General features: G+C 44.9%; 1 protein-coding gene across 6 annotated transcripts in view; it reads left to right on the top strand.

The window, feature by feature from the left end:
* The first annotated feature begins 946 nt into the window (after window positions 1-946).
* The window catches only part of cadps2 (Ca++-dependent secretion activator 2), a 178,785-nt gene continuing 161,997 nt past the window's right edge, over window positions 947-17,734 (top strand). For all 6 annotated transcript variants that reach the window (XM_084363304.1, XM_084363307.1, XM_084363305.1 and 3 more), the window contains exon 1: window positions 947-1,585. In XM_084363304.1, the coding sequence (XP_084219430.1) occupies window positions 1,241-1,585 (345 nt within the window). In that variant the 5' untranslated portion in view covers window positions 947-1,240. The remainder of the gene's footprint in view (window positions 1,586-17,734) is intronic.

Consider the following 17,734-nt stretch of genomic DNA (forward strand, 5'->3'; position numbering starts at 1 on the left):
TATGTACACGTTTCCCTCCATACACACTTTGTGCCTTTACAACAACACTGAATAAATATATAAATAAATAAACAAAACAATGTGCTTCTCTAATAATGAAAAGAGTGTGAGAGGGGCTGCCCTCTGTGTTGTACTTTATGAGTTACCTCCTGATTTCCATATTAATAATTCTGGAGGTTTGACCTTTTCCTTTGTGTAATCTGCTCCTGCTGCCATCCTGAATATTTTTAATACATTGTCATTTTCAGTGCAGTAATTTTAGTTGTGTGTGCGTGTGTGTGTGTGAGTGGGGGGTGGGGGGGTAAACACAAGTTGCAACCATTTCAAGTCAAAGATTGTCTACGCAGCAAGAGGTATCTCACTGCATGTAAAACCTTTATAATCCTGACCTGCAAAGCGTTGTGCCGGTTGTGAGTCTCTGAGTGTCATCGTGGCAAGCTGTGTTCCTGGAGACACATTTTGCAGCGGTAACTGTCACAGAAGAGATTTTGGGTACTGGGCAGGTGTTTATATGTCTGTCTGTCTGTCAGAGGACAGATTGTGTCTGCGTGATAACGTCACAACAATGACAGATGCAGTCAGGTGTGCAGCTTGCAGAGGGCACAGTGGGAGCAAAGGGAGGTGATGTACAGAGTATATCTTATCTTATACTCCAAAAAATGTTTTGTGGACTACAAAACTTCACCAGTCTTTCCATCAACATGAGGGTGAGTACTGGCTGAATTTTAATTTTTGGGTGAACTGCTCCTTTAAAGCACACAGTTCTTTTTGTAGTCCTGTCGGAGAAAAACACTCTCAGTATCCTGTGGTTCCCTGAAACACCGACAGAGTGACACCTCCCCGCCGCCGCCGCCGCTCCTCTCTCTGCAGCCACAGGTTGCTCACCTGTGTGCTGGAGCGCTCATTCCCAGAGCGCGCGAGCACCGTGCAGCAGCCAGCGGCGGAGGGCGCGCGCTGCCATTCCGACACATCCACCCCGTGCGACGGAGCGAAGCGCACGCGACTACACCTCCAGATATTAACCGTTAACGCTCCGCCCCGCAGGACAACACCGACGGCTGTGTGACAGGTCGCGGCTCCTGACGCACCGCCGGCGGCAGCAGGGAGGGAGCGTGGGTCGGTGGAGTGCAGCCGTGAGCGCCACGTCGACTAAAACAAACAAAGTAAAGCTTAAACAGGTGTTTCTCTTTTTCTCCGGGTCTGTCGGTTCTGAACCGGAGTTTTCACTCCGCCGTGAGCCATGCTGGACCCGTCCTCCAGCGAGGACACCGGCGGGGAGTCCGACCCGGGAGTTGTCCAGGAGGCTCCGAGGAAAGCGGCTGCCTCCTCGGCTGGGAAACGGGGGAACAACAGCCGGGCGGGCGGCCAGCAGCGGCAGCCCGCCGCACCTGGAGGCACCCCCGGCAAAGGTGCCAAAGACAGCGACGCTACAGGTGAAGAGGAGGAGAGGAAGGAGCGCGAGCGGCTCCAGAAGGAGGAAGAGGAGAGGAAGATTAAACTTCAGATCTATGTGTTCGTCCTGCGGTGCATTGCCTATCCGTTCAACGCCAAGCAGCCCACCGACATGGCCCGGCGGCAGCAGAAGGTGAGTGTGCACCTGTTGTCTGGCACGAGCGGACCCGCTACCTAACCTCCTTTGAAAATGTCACAATTTAACGTTAACTCTCTAACCTGGCAAGGTATTCAGAACAAACAACAAACCTTCAGTGTTTTTTTAATCATAAGGGGCTATCAATTAATTCGGAATATATATAACCCGCAGATGAATCACTTATTTGGACTAAACATTTACTTCTCTCCTCGATTCTCTTGTTGCTTCCACATTGATGCCGTACCAAAACACTCCCTGGAGGGCGACGGCCGTCATTGTGATTCGGCTGTTAAATTTCAATTATTTATTAAACCAGCGCTGCATAGTGTCTGAAATCAATGCCGAGTTGATCATCCACTGACATTTTTGATGTTTTCACGTTGAGTCGTTTGTCCTGTGTCTCTTCGCTTGGTACGCCGCATGTCAATCTTAAATTGAACGAAATCCTTATGAAATCTGGTATGTCTGCCAAGACTTTGTAGAAAACCTGGAGTATCGGTATTTCTGATACATGCGCTTGGCAGTGTATGTGTTGTTTTAAGTATATATTGACCTTTTCACGACCTCACTGACAGGACAGTGTAGGGATGGAGAGGAGATGACATGCAGGAAGGGGCTGTAGATTGGACCTGAACCCCAGGCAGCTGCAGCGAGAGGACAGATGTTGATTGTGGGGCACACGCTGTACCAACTGAGCCACCAGGGCACCTCCTCCATGCAGTTTTTTCTGAAATTGCTTTTCAAAAGATCGTGTGAGCCATTTGACACGGGTTATTCAAACACGCAGTCCTCACCAAAACAGAAACCGGAGCGAGAGCACCAGAACAGATCATTTAAACCCTCTCCCTCTGAAAATCTGCCTCCTAAACTCAGTATTCTCTGTATTTGTGCCACAATCCTTCAAAAATGTAATATATTACATATTACTAGTTACCTTCATTTTAAACGACAAGGGATCAAAGTCTGATATATTATGAGATATGAATGAATATTTTTAATTGTAGGCTCAGTCACATGAAGCACAACAGACCTATACCTTCTATGATGTAGCCTATAATGACATGACAAGACAAAAAAAACAACAATAAACGCTTCACTTCGGTCGGTAACGTGGATTGTAACGCATTACCTGACATGACTGTAGCAATATATGACTGAAATATTATTAGTAATGCGTTATGTTACTTTGTTACCACTAAAATAAATAGATTACCCCCAACACTGGTGTTAAATGACCTTTACTTTAAGCTAAACACGAGGCTGGCATGTTCTCAGTGCATGCATGTGTTTGCTTTGGCTGCGTGAGACTGCAGGATGCACTGAAGAGCCTCGGTCGAGGCTTATTCAGCCGATTTGGTGAGCAGCTCTCCCTGGGTTTGTCCGCGTTAGGCTCAGATGAATGAGTCTGTGCTGTGCTGGAGGGCAGCCTGGACCTGCGAGCTCTCGCTGTTAGGAAAACAAGCAGGGAAGCCAGTTCTGCCCGAGGAACCCCCGTGTTCTCCTGTGCCGCTGGAAAGCCCGTTAATGAGCGACTCGTAGCGTTTCGCTCCAGTATGCAGACGAGGAATTTTCATTCAGCTTACAAGAGTGTGTGTGAGTGAGTGTGTGTGTGTGAGCGAAATCTGCTCAGACAGAAAGCAGACGTGGGAGTTTATTTGTGCACCAGTGTAAGTTCACAATATTACACCCATGTCACATTAATTAGACAGAAACTGGAGGTTCCAGCAGGAGATGTCGGGCCTCTTACTGAATTTTTTATTTTCACTGCAGCCGGTGCTGGATGTCCTGCTCCTCGCTGCATCGATTCATAAATAAACAGAGTGTGAATTCATTAACAGGCTGGAGAGTGTGGCATCGATTCGTTGTGTCACAGAGGAAGTAGAGTTTCTCATGTTGAGGCGCTCCTTTGCGGTGGCAGCCGGTGTGTCATCGATTTCCAGTTCGCATCCCCTGAGTCCTGCCCGGTAGGATCGCTGCAGGGTCTGCAATCCGTTCAGGACATGGTTCATCGACGGGAGTGGATTTATCGGTCATTAGAGGAAACCTGAGGTCGTACAAACTCGGAGCATCGCCTCCATCGACTTTCCACACAGTTGGGACGAGCGATGCTGCGATTGGGCTCGATGAAATCGTAGTGGAGCTAATATTGACCTTTTTAAACGGATCAGGTATCAGCGACCGATCCACATTCCAGTTTTCTCTTCTCTGCAGAGACATAATTACATGTGGAGCTGCTGTTTATACAGCATCACTTCCTGCAGGTGTTTTCAAATGTTAATGTGAAGGCAGCTGTCGGCCTTTAGTGTGAAATCTGACTCACATATTTATTATCTGTTTACGAATAACAACAAAGACTAAAGTCAGGGCTGCACGTCAGAGACATCGTGTTGTGATCATTTTGACACATATAGCAGTTGGGAAACATCATTTTTGCACAAACAGACACGTTTTCTTGCGTCTGAGGATTTGTAGGCCGGGACGCCTCAGCAGCACCACAGTACTGACACATTTACCTTCATCAGGAGAGTGAGCTTCTGCAGTTTGGGGCCATATCGATCCGTTGTGCAGCCGTAACCACTGTAAAATCATTTGTCATGTTTAACCTTTTATCAAAATGTACGATGCGAAGCGACAAAGGTTCCTGAAAATCTAAAAAGTGAATTCTTGTTTCCAAGATAACTGTCTAAATGATCTTCTGCCTCATGAACATCTCCACCAGCCGCCATCTTCTTCTGATCAGTCGCTTCCTTCTCATCGGCTCTGGAAGAAACAACGCGTTTCGTTTTTTTGTGGTAGAAGTGATGATCTCCCCTCCTCGTCTTCCTCGGCGTACACGCTGCACAGAAGAGCTGTCGTCGTCTTGAATCCCGTCAGTTTCCTGCCGGCTCTGGAGGAGGAGTTAATGATGCACGTCGGTGCTTAGCGTCGGCCCACGCACAAACTCAGCCTGCAGCGTGTTCGCTGTGGGCCGCCGTGATGCTCCGGGTTTCCCCCTCCCAGAAAACACATTAATGATGACACTGGTTGTTTTTTAATGTGAAAAAACCCCAAAAGTGTTTCCTGTTCATCTCTATAACTCGATGTAGTAGAAAATGAATAATGACAAAAAAAATCAGAACTCATAGTCTGTTAAGTGACATAATTAAAAGCCCTGCAGCTTCTGAGTTAACCTTTTGAGTCAGCTGCTCTCTGAGCTGTTTCCAAGGTCAGGAATGAACTTCACATTTGAGGCTCTGCAAGGTTTTCTTCTGTAGAAATGAACGTTAAAGAAACGGAACGAATGGAAAGATTTTCAAAGCGGACGGACGAATCTAAAGCGATGTTAGTTTGCAGGTGAAGGGCGAAGACGTTGAGCGAGCGCTAATGTGATCCTTGAACGGTTTCCAGTGTCGATGTTTGAGCTCACAGCAGCCAAACTGAAGCCGGATCTGTGTCTCGGCTCCGGAGTATTATCTGCATGTTCATCGCAGGTGTGGACCAAAAACCTGCAAAGTCACATTTTGAGGCCTGTAGATGGTGCAGATTATTCTGAAAGTGAGAGTCTGATGGTAAAGTTGGACGCTGGCTCTACTGGGTTTGATGACGTGCCTGTATCGATCCATCGATCCCTGCAGCACTATTGAAGACTCACTGCTAACAAATAGGGCTCCGCTAATTCAGTTAACACGTTTAATTTCCTATAACTTCTTCACAATAAAAGCCCCCCCATTATTTAGTCATTTTAAAAGCTTTTATTATGAAGCAGCATTACAGGAAACGTTGTGTTTTCACCAGCAGTGACTAAACACGACTCCTGAAGCAGCTGAAAGTGAACACGATGACACAGCTCGCTCGGAGGTTGGGCCGACTTCGACGAAGTAAAAGCAAGTCGGCCAAAAACGATGGAAAAACGGCAAAATCCTAGTCTGATTCAGTCGATTATGGCTTATTATTGTTTTTACAATTCAGGCATGTATGGTGGCCATTAAAGGAATAGTTTCAGAATAGTTTTTTCTCTTTATGCCCAGTGGAGCTGCAACAATTCAACAACTACTAAAACCATCGTTAGCTTCCTACTTTTCCGAGTCCTGTACCTTTTAGGCATTTCTGAGTCATTTGTGATGCTGGTATCAGAAATGACAACGTCTCTGATGTCTGCTGTGTTCAGTTTTAATCCATTACCATCCCCTTCAGTGAGGTATTTATATCCTGTTTGCTGATCTGATATTAACAGGTTTTTATTGGTTTGTGTAGAGCAGTGACATCCGTCCAATCTGCAGAGATCTCATAGTTATGAATCAGACTGTAAACCTGAAGGCTTTAGAGGAAGTTTGTAGAGGAACTGAAGCGGAGGAACCAGCCGTGCAACATTCGGTGTTTCCTTGTTTACATAGTTTCACTGTTGGACTGAATGAGCTGCTTCCTCTCAGCTTTTTGTTTAAAGGCTCGTGTGTCTTATTTTTTACAAAGCAGCCATTTCATAAAGACAAAGAGCGCTCGTCTCCATTTTTTTTTTTTAATACTCCGTCCGTCTGAATGAGGTTGTAAGAAAGTAGAGTTGTAAGACATCAAGACAGTAATAAAAAGGTGTGTAACACTCTGTCTTCTGTCTCAGAGGGCTTCAGATTCATGTTTTATCCAACAGGCGTCTGGTATTGATGAAATCTTCCAGGAGCAGATTAAACATGTTGTGAATCAGACGAGAGGAAGGAAACAGCCCAGGTTTCACCAGCGGCGGCTCGGATGAAACACAGGATGTTTTTTTCCCAGCGAGCTCAGTGATTTAGACTCATTCTTTATGCTTATAAATAATTTAGGCTTCAAGTTAAAGAAGGCTGCTGATGCTGATCAGACTCCAGAGCTACAGGCCCGACCCGATCTGTGCAGGACTACGACCAAACAATATGGCGAGAGGAGAAGTCAATAGTAATCTTGTTGGTCTTTATGTTTTTTCCCATTTTAATCGTAAACCGTGCCTTTAATTGCCTCCCGGGGACAAATAAAGTTTTTTGAATTGAATTGAAAGAATCAATCTAGTTAAATCAGAGTTTGAGCCTCAGAAGAGCTGACGGCAGATTTCTGCCCTCGATGGTTCAGACGTCATCAACCACCAACTGTAACTGAAGCAACAAACTGTATTGTTGACAACAAAAGAGACTAAAACACAGATTTAAAGATGAAAAATGACAAGAATCTCTCTTTATTTTTGTTTCTGTGTGAGAGTGTGTGTGTCGCTGGCATGCTGGGTGATGTCAGGACGAGGTTGCCTAGATAAAAACTAACAGGACTTCAGACTGCAGGCAAAATCTGATTTGTTTCTCAATTCAGATGTTTAAAATGGAGCTGAAACAGAAGGTGGAGTCACGTTTGTTTCTGCGTATTTACGTGTTTCCTGTGAAAACGTTTCGGTGTGGAGGGACGGCGCCATGCAGCTGCATGGGTCGCTGTGGTAACGACGTAGGCGTCAGTCACTACATACGCTGGCGACGCGACTTTCCAACGCAGAAGTTCGAGAAATGGTGATCACCTCGCTCTCCAAACAGTTATTACAATATTTATCAGCATGATATTGTGAAGTGTGTATCACCTGCTGTATTTGGTATCCGTGAAGTCATCGCTGATAAATGGAGCCAGGATCATGAAGCTGAATGACTGTCATTGACTGCACAGTAGGTGTTGGTCTGCACCTTTTAAAGCTGGTAGTTTTCTGTCAATGTATCGATATCAGCTGACAAAAATCCATATCGTGCATCCCTACAATTAATCATGCGGTCAAGTCACAGTGCGGACAGTTTATTCCAGTGGGACTGTCCAATAACGGTCCTCTGTGTTGTCTTCCATGGATTCTGCTCGGCTGTTCTGAAGCTCTCCCCCGACTCTGGACTTGGCGCCGTGTTGTGTGTCGTGCTGCGAGAGGCACAAAAGACACTTTAAAATCCGATGTGAGGGATGACGTATCTGTGGAAATCCAATCTTAATTGGATTTCAAACCACCCCCAACTGTGGTTCGGATCCAATTTGCAAAAATCAAAAATCTTTTCATGTGATTTTTTTTTTTTTTGCTGCCCAGACTTCCTAAAAATCAATGTGGATGTGCCAGATTGATGTTTGAGCTGAATGAAACCAGCAGACAGGAGACGCTGTGGAGGAGTTTCTCAGTCTCAGACGGTTGATGAAGATCTTTAAGAGTCTTGAAGCAGAGTTTTGGTGGATGTTCAGTGGAGGCTGAGCAGCAGCAGCACAGCTGGACGGCAGCCTGAAGCTACAAAGCTTTAACTACCTGACTGACTTTCACATCGTCAGTAGAAAGTTACCTCAGAGCTCTTTCCTCTGCAGAAGTTTGAGCCCAGCTTCTGTCGTTCCTGTCTTCAGAGGTGGACGAGGAGCCTCAGAAACCTGTGGAGCCCTCGATATTTCTCACTGAGTTTTGAGTGAAGGAGTGAAACTCTTATGCTGTTGCAGCCTCTGACCTCGTGGACTCGCATCTCAGCAGACTCTCAGAATATTTTCCAACTTCTGCTGCAGCCTCGAAGTTTTAATTTAAAACGCAGGGAAACGTAGGGAAACTGGTCCAGGTGGTCCGAGTGAAGCAGCCAATAATAGAAATGAGTATATATTTAATAATTTCTGTATTTATTTGTGAGGTATGACATTTATGAGGAAACTCCCACCTGCTGTGTTTTCGTGCCTCTCTCGAACACCGGAGGCCTCCAGTCTTCCCCCGGTGTTTCTGTTTTTGTCCTGTTTCACAGCGTGGCTGACAAACGGAGCAGGGAAACCAGAACTGCAGAAACCCCCCTCCTGATGAGACCCACGCATCCCTCCCTGCACTCATCTAATCCCCTGGCAGCTGTTTATTACACAAACAAGATAAACACCATCTCCTCCTGCTTCTCTGCTATAAGGAGCCACTTCTGCTGATGTGTGTGTGTTTCTTTTTTTTTTTTTTTTGCGGCGGGTGGTGGGCGAAAATTTTGGCCGCAGATTTGCTGGAGGCGACTTCCGTCCTCCTTTGTCATCTCTCCTTCCCCTGTCAGATTCCCTGAGACGGAGTTCTTCTCAGAGGGTTATGTAACCTCTCCTCCTCCTCCTCCTCCTCCTCTTCCTCCTCCTCCTCCTCCTCTCTCTCTTCGACAAGTGAAAGGATGTCTCAGCAGGGCTTCCACAGAGCAGGGAGCTCCGTGAAGAGCATCAGACAGCGAGTCAGCCGGGCCCCGGGGCCAAAGACGGCCCTCAGTCAGCTCAGCTGCAGTCAGCACGACACCACAGTACAGTCCAGTACAGCCAGTTAACACTGTACATGCTCGGTTCTGTTTCTAGCTTTTCTCCAACTAATATTATAGCAGGGCTGCGATATGGATCAGTTTGAGAACATGCAGTCTGTTTGTTGCAGACTGTTTAACCAACAAACAAGTGAGTCTGTGTTGTATCACCACATGTGATGGAAGGAAGACGTACTGCAAGTTTTATGATTCAAGAAAATGTAACTGTTTTTTTTTTTACCACATCTGTTAATGTCTGTATTATTTTCTTGATTAATCTGTTAGTTGTTTGGTTTTCCCAGGTCCTAAGATGAGGGCCTCAAATGACTTGTTCTGTCCACAACCCAAAGATATTCAGTTTTCATAGAGGAGGAGAGAAAGCAGAAAATATTCATATTTAAGAATTTTTACTCAGACTTATTAATCATTAATTAATGATTAATAAATATATAACATCGCGATGCAAACGTGGAAGATGCAGATGCAGAGCATTACTATGAGTCTGCAGCTCATGTTGGACAATAAAGTTACGTCACAACGTTGCTCCCATGCTTTGAACAGTGGGCGGACATTAGGCTAACGTTACTTATGTAGGAGGCATGTCGGAGGGAGGCAGAGATCACCTGCAAGGTTTTTTTTTAATGGAAATCTCAGGGCACACGTCGGCACGAGCTGGACGAGACTTCTGCCTCAAAACTATCACGTTAGCCATCTTCGCCTGAAGCTAACGTCTGCGGCCATATGTAATAACTGTTACAGCGAGCCCAGCTAATCAGCCAGGATCTGAGGAGGCACCTTCAACTTTGCCTCCAGCTCTGAGAGAGGTGTGTGCAGCAGAGTCAACAGATGCCTGACTGAATAACTTTTGACTTTTTCACAATTTTCTGACACTTCAGATTAAATGAAACATAATTTTTAAAGATATATGAATATATCCCTCACTACTCAGATCAAAAACCTTATATTATAAGTTATAAGTATATTCGTCTAATTTCTAGTGAAAATATCGTATTACACCTAATATACGACACAGTCACAGAGAGAGAAGCATTTCAGTGAGACGTAAATGATTTGTTGTCCACTTGTACCATTGGCAGATTTTTATTTTCCCTCATTACGAGCATGACTGTTTTGTTTTGGCGTTGTTTTCATGAATTAAACAGGCCTGAACAATGACAGTGTTCAGGCCTGTTTAACAGCAGAATACTGTAAATCTAATGTAATTAAAAAATGCTGCATGAATCCCACGTCCTGCACAGCTGAGGTCTCTGCACAGCGAGACGGGAAAATGTTCTTTATGAGAAAGTTTGATGGAGCAGACGACTCGTTTTCCTTCAGCTTCAGTCATTTACTGAACTCATGGACACATATAAACAACTCTGAGTATAAAAGAGCTGAATCATCTCCCGTCTCACACAAACTGAATTGTTTTAGTGAGAGCGTGTTGTTGATCTCTGAGAAGTTTTCAGTGTTTGCGTCTCTGTGTTGAGAAGAGAAACGACGTCTCATGAGTCCCATCCAGGAAACATCTGGCAGGAGTGTTTCCTCCTTCAGAGGAGAGGAAGGGAGGGAGGTGAAGGAGACGAGGAGACAGGAGTGAACAGAAACCTGAAAGTTTAATTAAATTAAGTTTTTAGACATTAAACTTTGTCTTTATCCTGTTGCCATGGCTGCCGTTATTAATCAGAATGAAGACCTGATAACAGACTAATCTAAAAAACAAACGTTTGTTTTCTACTTATGTGGAGGAAATGATGAAAGAGCGGCTCCGGCTTCATTTGTCTCTGTTGTTGCCTTCATGGCTCTTCTTCTTCTTCTTCTTCTATATCTCACTGCAGTCACATACAGGATATATAACCTGTGCACCGGTCAACAGGGGCATCCAAAGGCTCAGTCGTTCACAAGGATGGGGCAACGTTCAACACGTAGTAAAGCTGTTAACACAGTTTGTTTGTGAATGATTTATGTCCCGACTTCTGGGGATCAGAGTTGCATATAAATAAATTGATAAATAAATATTGAACTTCTACAATATTTATAAAATGTTTTTCAGCATCAGAAACAGTTTTTGTGTGTGTGAGTGATTTCTGCTGCTGTGCGTCTGCAGACAACACATTAAAATTGCAGCGACTCGTTTCTATATGTTGAGTCTGAAGAACAGTGAAACCTCCTCGGTTCAGTTTCTGCTGCAGATTTAAAGTAAAGAAACACTTTCAAACTGCTGATGTTGTAACATAAAAGTCATATTACTGAGTCAAACACTTCATCAGTGACAGTTTGATCAGTGTTTCGTCCAAAACATAAAGATTACGGGTGTGACGACACACTCGGCTCGAGAGACGAGGCGATATTTTAACGGTATTTTTAAGAAAACCTCGATGACGTCTTTTATTTGATCGAAAGTCACAAAATGCAAAAAAAAACAGGTAATCATCTTGTAATGAACGTTACTTCAGTTCTACTCTGACTGAATGAATTATCATGTGCAGTAAAATACGCAAACAATATGTAAGAACTGTAAATCCTACTCGAGCATGCTAACAAGCTAAAGTGAGCTGATTGCATGTTAACGCTATCGGTTCAAAGCATCACAGAGCTGCTAGCATTGCTGTAGTCTTGTTCAAGTTATTAATAAACTCAAACTTCTTCCTCCTGAATGCGACAACACTGGTTATTTTAAGCTGTTTGGATGAACGGCGACCGATACGTCAGGACATCCTCCCGATTTATACACCCACAGCACAAAGTCCAGCATGCACTGCTGAAGCTGAATGAGCACCTGACTGGAAAACCTCTCGCTCTCCTGCTCTCAGCGCCGCGCTGCCTCTCTTCACCTACACAAACCTCTCAGCTGAATAAAATAAATTACAACAGATCAGTGGGAGTGAGCTGAATGCTGAGACCAACACATAACAGTGTTTGAGGATCTGAGGGGGAGAGAAATAACCCTGTACAGGACGACACTGCAGGGCTGGAGCTGAGTTTTTGGTGATATCTTCTCTTTCAGTTGATTTCTCTCAGGTTATTCTGTAGATGAAGTTCATGTACAGTGAAGACTTTAAAAAGTCTGTATTGTGCAAATACAGAGACTCAACTTTTGATTTAGAAAGACATTTGAAAGAAAATGTTGACGTAGTTACTCTGGATGTTAATGATTAATCATGAATCTTTTACTTCCTCATGCAGCCGACTCTGATTTCACATCAAACACAGATCACGTCAGTGGTTTCAGCAGTGTGCTGATGGAAAAAGATTCAACATATTGTTAATGATTAATCGATAATCGATTGTTAAGGCAGCCGACTATCGATTAAAGAAATTACTTCTTGCATCCTGAGTTATTTCCCAGACTGCTCTTTGTCTCTTCCTTCTGTTCCTTCCACTTCCTGTAGTTAAAACAGTTCAGGCGTCATCACTTTCATCGTCTCTTGTGAATAACTCAGCCTTTCCTTCCTGTAACTTCACATTATTGACGGTGCATCACATCAGTCTGCGGTGGAGACTCACTTCAGCCGTGGAGCGAACTTTGCTGAACTTATGACACATTTTTCCTCCGTGAAACCTCCGACCGATCGAAGACTGAAGGCATCATGACTCTACAGCAGACGGCTGCCAAATGTTCAGCTGCCAGAGAGGAAACACTGGAGACACGATGTTTATCTGATTTTTTTTAAAGGAGTGGATTACGCCCATCGAAGTTTAGCTGTGAGAGAGGATTCAGCGTCGCTCCTGCGAGAAGCCGCCTCTGGACTCTTAAACAACTCCTGCCAAGAAAGAGGTTTAGTTGTAGGAGGAAAGACAAAAAACTAAAGACGTGACCTGCAGCGTGGGATTTTCTTTTTTTAAACTTAACAGCTCAATTATCTAAATATCAGAAAAACCAAGGAAACAAGCGCAACACAATGCCAGATACGAGACGACCTGCGTTAAGACAGACCCGACACCTGTGCACGTTGTCGTCCTGCTATTCGACAAACCTTTTCTCCTCAGACGATCTGAAGTCGCACACTTACACGGAGGCAGACGCAAAGTCTCAGGAGCCTCTGCAGGGGGACGACAGAGTAGGCTGTCATCTCAACAAACGAGTGGCGTGCCGAGCGGCGGTGGAGACGCCTCGGGGGACGTCATTAGTCACCAGAAGCACCGAGTGAAACTGCAGGCTGATCCGGCTGCCACACAGGGACGTGATGCAAGCCGCTCAACCTGTCAATACCCGTTTATTTATGACGACTCATAAATATCCTCGGCCTCCAGAGGACTGCAGATGATGGCGGCTGTCTGAGCGTTCGAGGCAGCGTGGAGTTAACCCCGCGTGACCCGCTTTCAAATACGCTCAGTGGCCACTTTATTTAGCTACACCTGCACAAGCTCTCCTGTGACACTGTCGCAGAGCGTTCGGTTATTTGTTTCAGCATTTTATTCAGGTGTTTCTCGTGGTCTGACCTCCTCTGTCAAGTCAGTGTCTCCGTGTCCATCAACAGCGTTATTATACCGGCTGACAAACCTTGTTAAGAGCTGGACCACCTGTCTGAGTTTCACAGAGATAAACAAAACACTCATTTTGGACCTGACAGACATTTTTTAAATTATTGATTCACAATCATCATAATGTTTTTAATAGATACTTTTCTACAAGCTCTGTCGATCCTGTGGGAAACAAAGCAAACAATTTCTTTTAATTAAGAATTGACGGAGAAGAAGCTCAACGATCTTTTTTTCCTGTTTGGTCGTTAACGGAGCACAGTCGATATTTTCACCATCAGCTTCTCCCTCCATGGTTGTCTGTAAACCGTCCCTGTTTAGTGAAGCAGTTTATACTCAGACAGAGGAGGTTAAATATCACTTCATGGTGGCACACAGCTCAGTGCTCAGTGAGACCGAGTCACGATCAGAACCCGAATGTATCGAGACAAGACCGAGACTTTGAAACACAGATAGCAAACTATCTGATGTCTGCAAATATCGTCTGTTGTCCAAAGGATCGATAATAATAATTCAACTTGTGATTTCCGCCTCTACTAATTTGAAGAAAAAGGCTGCATTGCAAACCTGGATGTTTACCAGGCAGCGAGGGTGTAAATGTAAGAAGCTATCCAGTTGCATTGTGGGAAATGTAGGATCCAGTGTTTCCAGCTCACAAGTCTGACTGAATTCTTTTTCTTCCCCCTAAAATTAAAGTAGTTGTTATATTTATTATGCAGACGCAGAGTTCATGTAACACTCGGACAGAAACGTACTGGGTGATTTTCTGGCCTCGTCCTCTGGCAGAGCGTCGTTATATTTCCCAGAGCAGTGACTCGGTCACATGTTTGAGCTTCTGTGTATCAGCACAGTGTGTTCTCTTTATTTTACTATTTATTTTTCATCATTTACAGAAAGCTTCTCCGTCATGTTGAGTGTAAAACTGGAGCTCCAGCTGAGCCTCGTCTACTCTTTTAATCGATCTCTTACACTTTAATGTTCGGTTATCAGCAGCGGCCTGTCAGACCCCAGATGAGCAGCATCAGCTCCAGACAAAACAGCACACTTTTCTTTTTCTTCTGCTGTTTCCTGTTGAAGGTCTGATATTCACAGTCGAGTCAGCCGGCTCAGTCCTGAATGTTTCTATTGTTCCTTTGTATTCTCATGAACTCTTAATTGAGTGGAGGCACAAAGACTCTGCAGATCTCACAGCCGAAGCCCTTCAGACCAGAGTCACTCCTGCTCGAATTCCTCCCTCCGATCTGCACAATCACGCTGTTTTATACCTTTTAATTACCTCTCCACTCGTCAGTCATCAGACTATCTCACTTCATTCCCCCCGTGTGGGGCTTCAGCCTTCAGGCTCACTCTGAGTCGAGAGGGTCCTTGAGGGTTTGTGAGAGGCTGGAGCCAATTTGTGGTTTTGAGTGAAACGTCTCAAAAACTGTTGGATGGATTGCCGGTGCAGACATTTATTCCCCCCTCAGGAGGAATTATAATAGCTTTGTTGACGCTCTGACTGTTACCAGCTTCTACCAGAGGTGGAGGAAGTACAGAAGTTCAGTAAAAGTAGCAAAACACAGTGTAGAAAGACGAGACGTGCAGCCAGACGTCTCTCCGGCGCTTGTTTAAGGGATCGTAATGGCTGTTTTTTTTGCATGTTTCATCTAATTTACGACAATGGATCACATACACACCATCTTACATCTCTGCTCTATCATCACCGTCTAAACACTCTCTGAAAGTCAACCTGCAGGGACTTGAAACTTTCTGCAGAGCGATCCTCCATCACAGATGATATTTAGTCACTTTCACGTCCCGCATCGTCGCGGCCGGTGCAGGAGTTAAAAGCCGAGGCTGGTGTGAAAACTCTCACTCTTGTTGATGCGTTCAAGGACACTCTGAGTTGGCTCTCAAACCAAAACCTTTTTAAAGCAAATAAAGTATTCACCCTGTCCTTTCACACTTTAATCCCATTTAGGATTCGTTGAAGGAGAAGCGTTGCCAGTCGCTCAGTTTCTGAACCTTGGTGTTCGTGTTGGTTTCACCCATTAAAGGCTCTGTGACATCACTCACTCCTCCTGCTTACAAAAGTGCATTTAGTAGTTTTGGTTTTGAATATGTTTGATTTTTCTCACCTGCTGTATCCAGTGAGTTTTTGATGTTTGATCTTTATTTAATAAATGCATAAAAAACCTATAAAATGAAAAAAGGGTCGTACTGGGTCCTTTTATTTCTCCTGAGCTGCTGAAGACATTTTTTTTTTTTTTTTAATGCTCTCAACCTTGTTAGTTTCACTCCCTGATCAGGGTCTCTGCAGCAAACAGCCCGTGTTTTAACCGTCTTTGATCCCTTCACCAAGCAAATATAATGATCACCCGCGGAAACGGGGATTATTCTCCATGCTTTCCATGTAGAGCCGCGCGCTTAACTCGGTCCATACTAATGAAGGGAAGCGGGAGAACTGCCCCTGAATCTGACGGCTTCACAACGTGACACCTTTACAGAGGGAGCAGTGAGGAATCTGACAGATACATACAGAAGATTTATGTTTGTTTGTTTTATTTTCCATCGTCAGTCCGACAGCGAGGAGTCTGTGGAGAAACTGGTGACACTCTGAGGCGTAGTTCAGATCCTCTGTTTCCCCCAGTGCTTCCAGTCTTTTACGCTAAGCTAGGCTAATCATGTTCCAGACTAAACACACACACACAGACAAAGACCGGTTCTGAAGTGACCGGCTCCATCTGTCCTGACGTGAATGACACAGTCGGCCATTTATGTGACAGCAGAAAGAGAAGAGGGACAGAAGTGAGAATGAAGACTGAGGTTGACTTTGGTTGTTGAAGGAAACTGTCTCCCAGGTTTGTCATGGCTGATTCTCCCCCACAGCGCCTCTGCTGTGTGCTGATAAAGATGCCCACACACACACACACACACACACACACACACACACAGCACACACAGCACATACAGTATATTAGTTGAAGAAGCAGCTGCCCACGTTGACCTGGTTAACATCGAACACTTCCAGATGTTTCTCCTCTGTTTGTCCTCTTACTGTTTATTGTTCGAAGAACAGCAGCAGCAGATTTTATGTTCTGGGAATAACTGACATCCTCGTTAAGATGCAGAGCTCCTCCTGATCTGTTGGTCCTATGAAAGCTGCTCAGTGGCGCATGAAGCCAAAGTGGCTCGATAGAAATCTTCCACGTTGTGTTGCCCATAGAGCGTACGCACCTGAGACTTCTGGCGTCCGAGCCGGCTAACTTCTGGTTTAGCGCCCGGCTATCTTGAATGGGGATAAAATAATTTAATGGTGCAGCTCTTCTAGACTTTCTGTATTGGCTTCAAAGCCTGCTGCTCTTCCTGGCAGCCTGACGTCTTGACACCTTCTGCAGCCATCTTGGCAACGACCCCTGGCTGTTATTTTCAGCTAACAAGTTCATGGGCCTGTACTACGAAGCAAGTAGTTGTGATGGCGAGGTAACTTCAGGATTAACTCTGTTACGAAGCAGGATCACTTCTTACGGGGCTACATCACCTTTTGCTGTCCACATAACCTCCTCTGGAGCATGTGCATATCTTCCACGGCTCAACACAGAGCGCTGCGACGCCGTCAGCTCATCCCAGGTCGGACGTGTGAATAACCTTACCTCCTCCTCTCCCCTGCCTATCAGAGGTCTGTCTGCAGCTGCACCAACGAAGTGATTTCCTTGTAAAGTGAAACCTACTTGCCATCAGACTTGAAAACATTCCCGACGTTTGCAGCTTTGTTAGTGACTTCTAGCCGCTCTGTGTTTAAGTTGTTTTGTTGCTTTCATGAGTGCAGTCTGACACAACAGGACATCAGGATGACTGTGCAGAAAACTAATTTGAAAAACCGTTTTTAATGTCGAACACAGTTGGCGTTGCTGTCCTACCTAAATAACAGCTCGTGTGTGAGCAGTCTCTCTGTTGTATCGGATGAAACTTTAATGACGCTGCGCAGAAATCCACTACAAAAGAATGTGAACAGGAAGACGTCCTCTGTTTTATGTGACACGTCTGTCCTTTGTGGGCGAGCAGACGTCTTTTATCATCTTTGATCTTGACGGCGAGCGGGATGCAGAGGGAGCTGCAGTCGTCATTATGTTGCTCACATGACAAATACGTTCAACTTTTTACTTTTTCCGGCAAAAAAGCCATCAGATCTCACGTCATCGGAGCTGCTCTCGCTCTCTGATCACCTCAGTATCCGCTCATTTCACTTTATTTTCTGTGACATTATCCTTTTTCTTCTTTGGTGGCTGCAGTCTGCTTCCACTTTGCCGTACCACTTGTATTTTATTTTAATAATTGTCAGTGAGCTCTTGAGTCGCAGTTTAAATCAGAAATCTTTGAACAGTAATTTTCAGACTGCAGTGAAAGAACATGATGCTGTAAGACTTGATGATCCAGAGAC

Source organism: Pagrus pagrus (assembly GCF_965226575.1).
Source record: "Pagrus pagrus genome assembly, chromosome: 10".
Classification (NCBI taxonomy): domain Eukaryota; kingdom Metazoa; phylum Chordata; class Actinopteri; order Spariformes; family Sparidae; genus Pagrus; species Pagrus pagrus.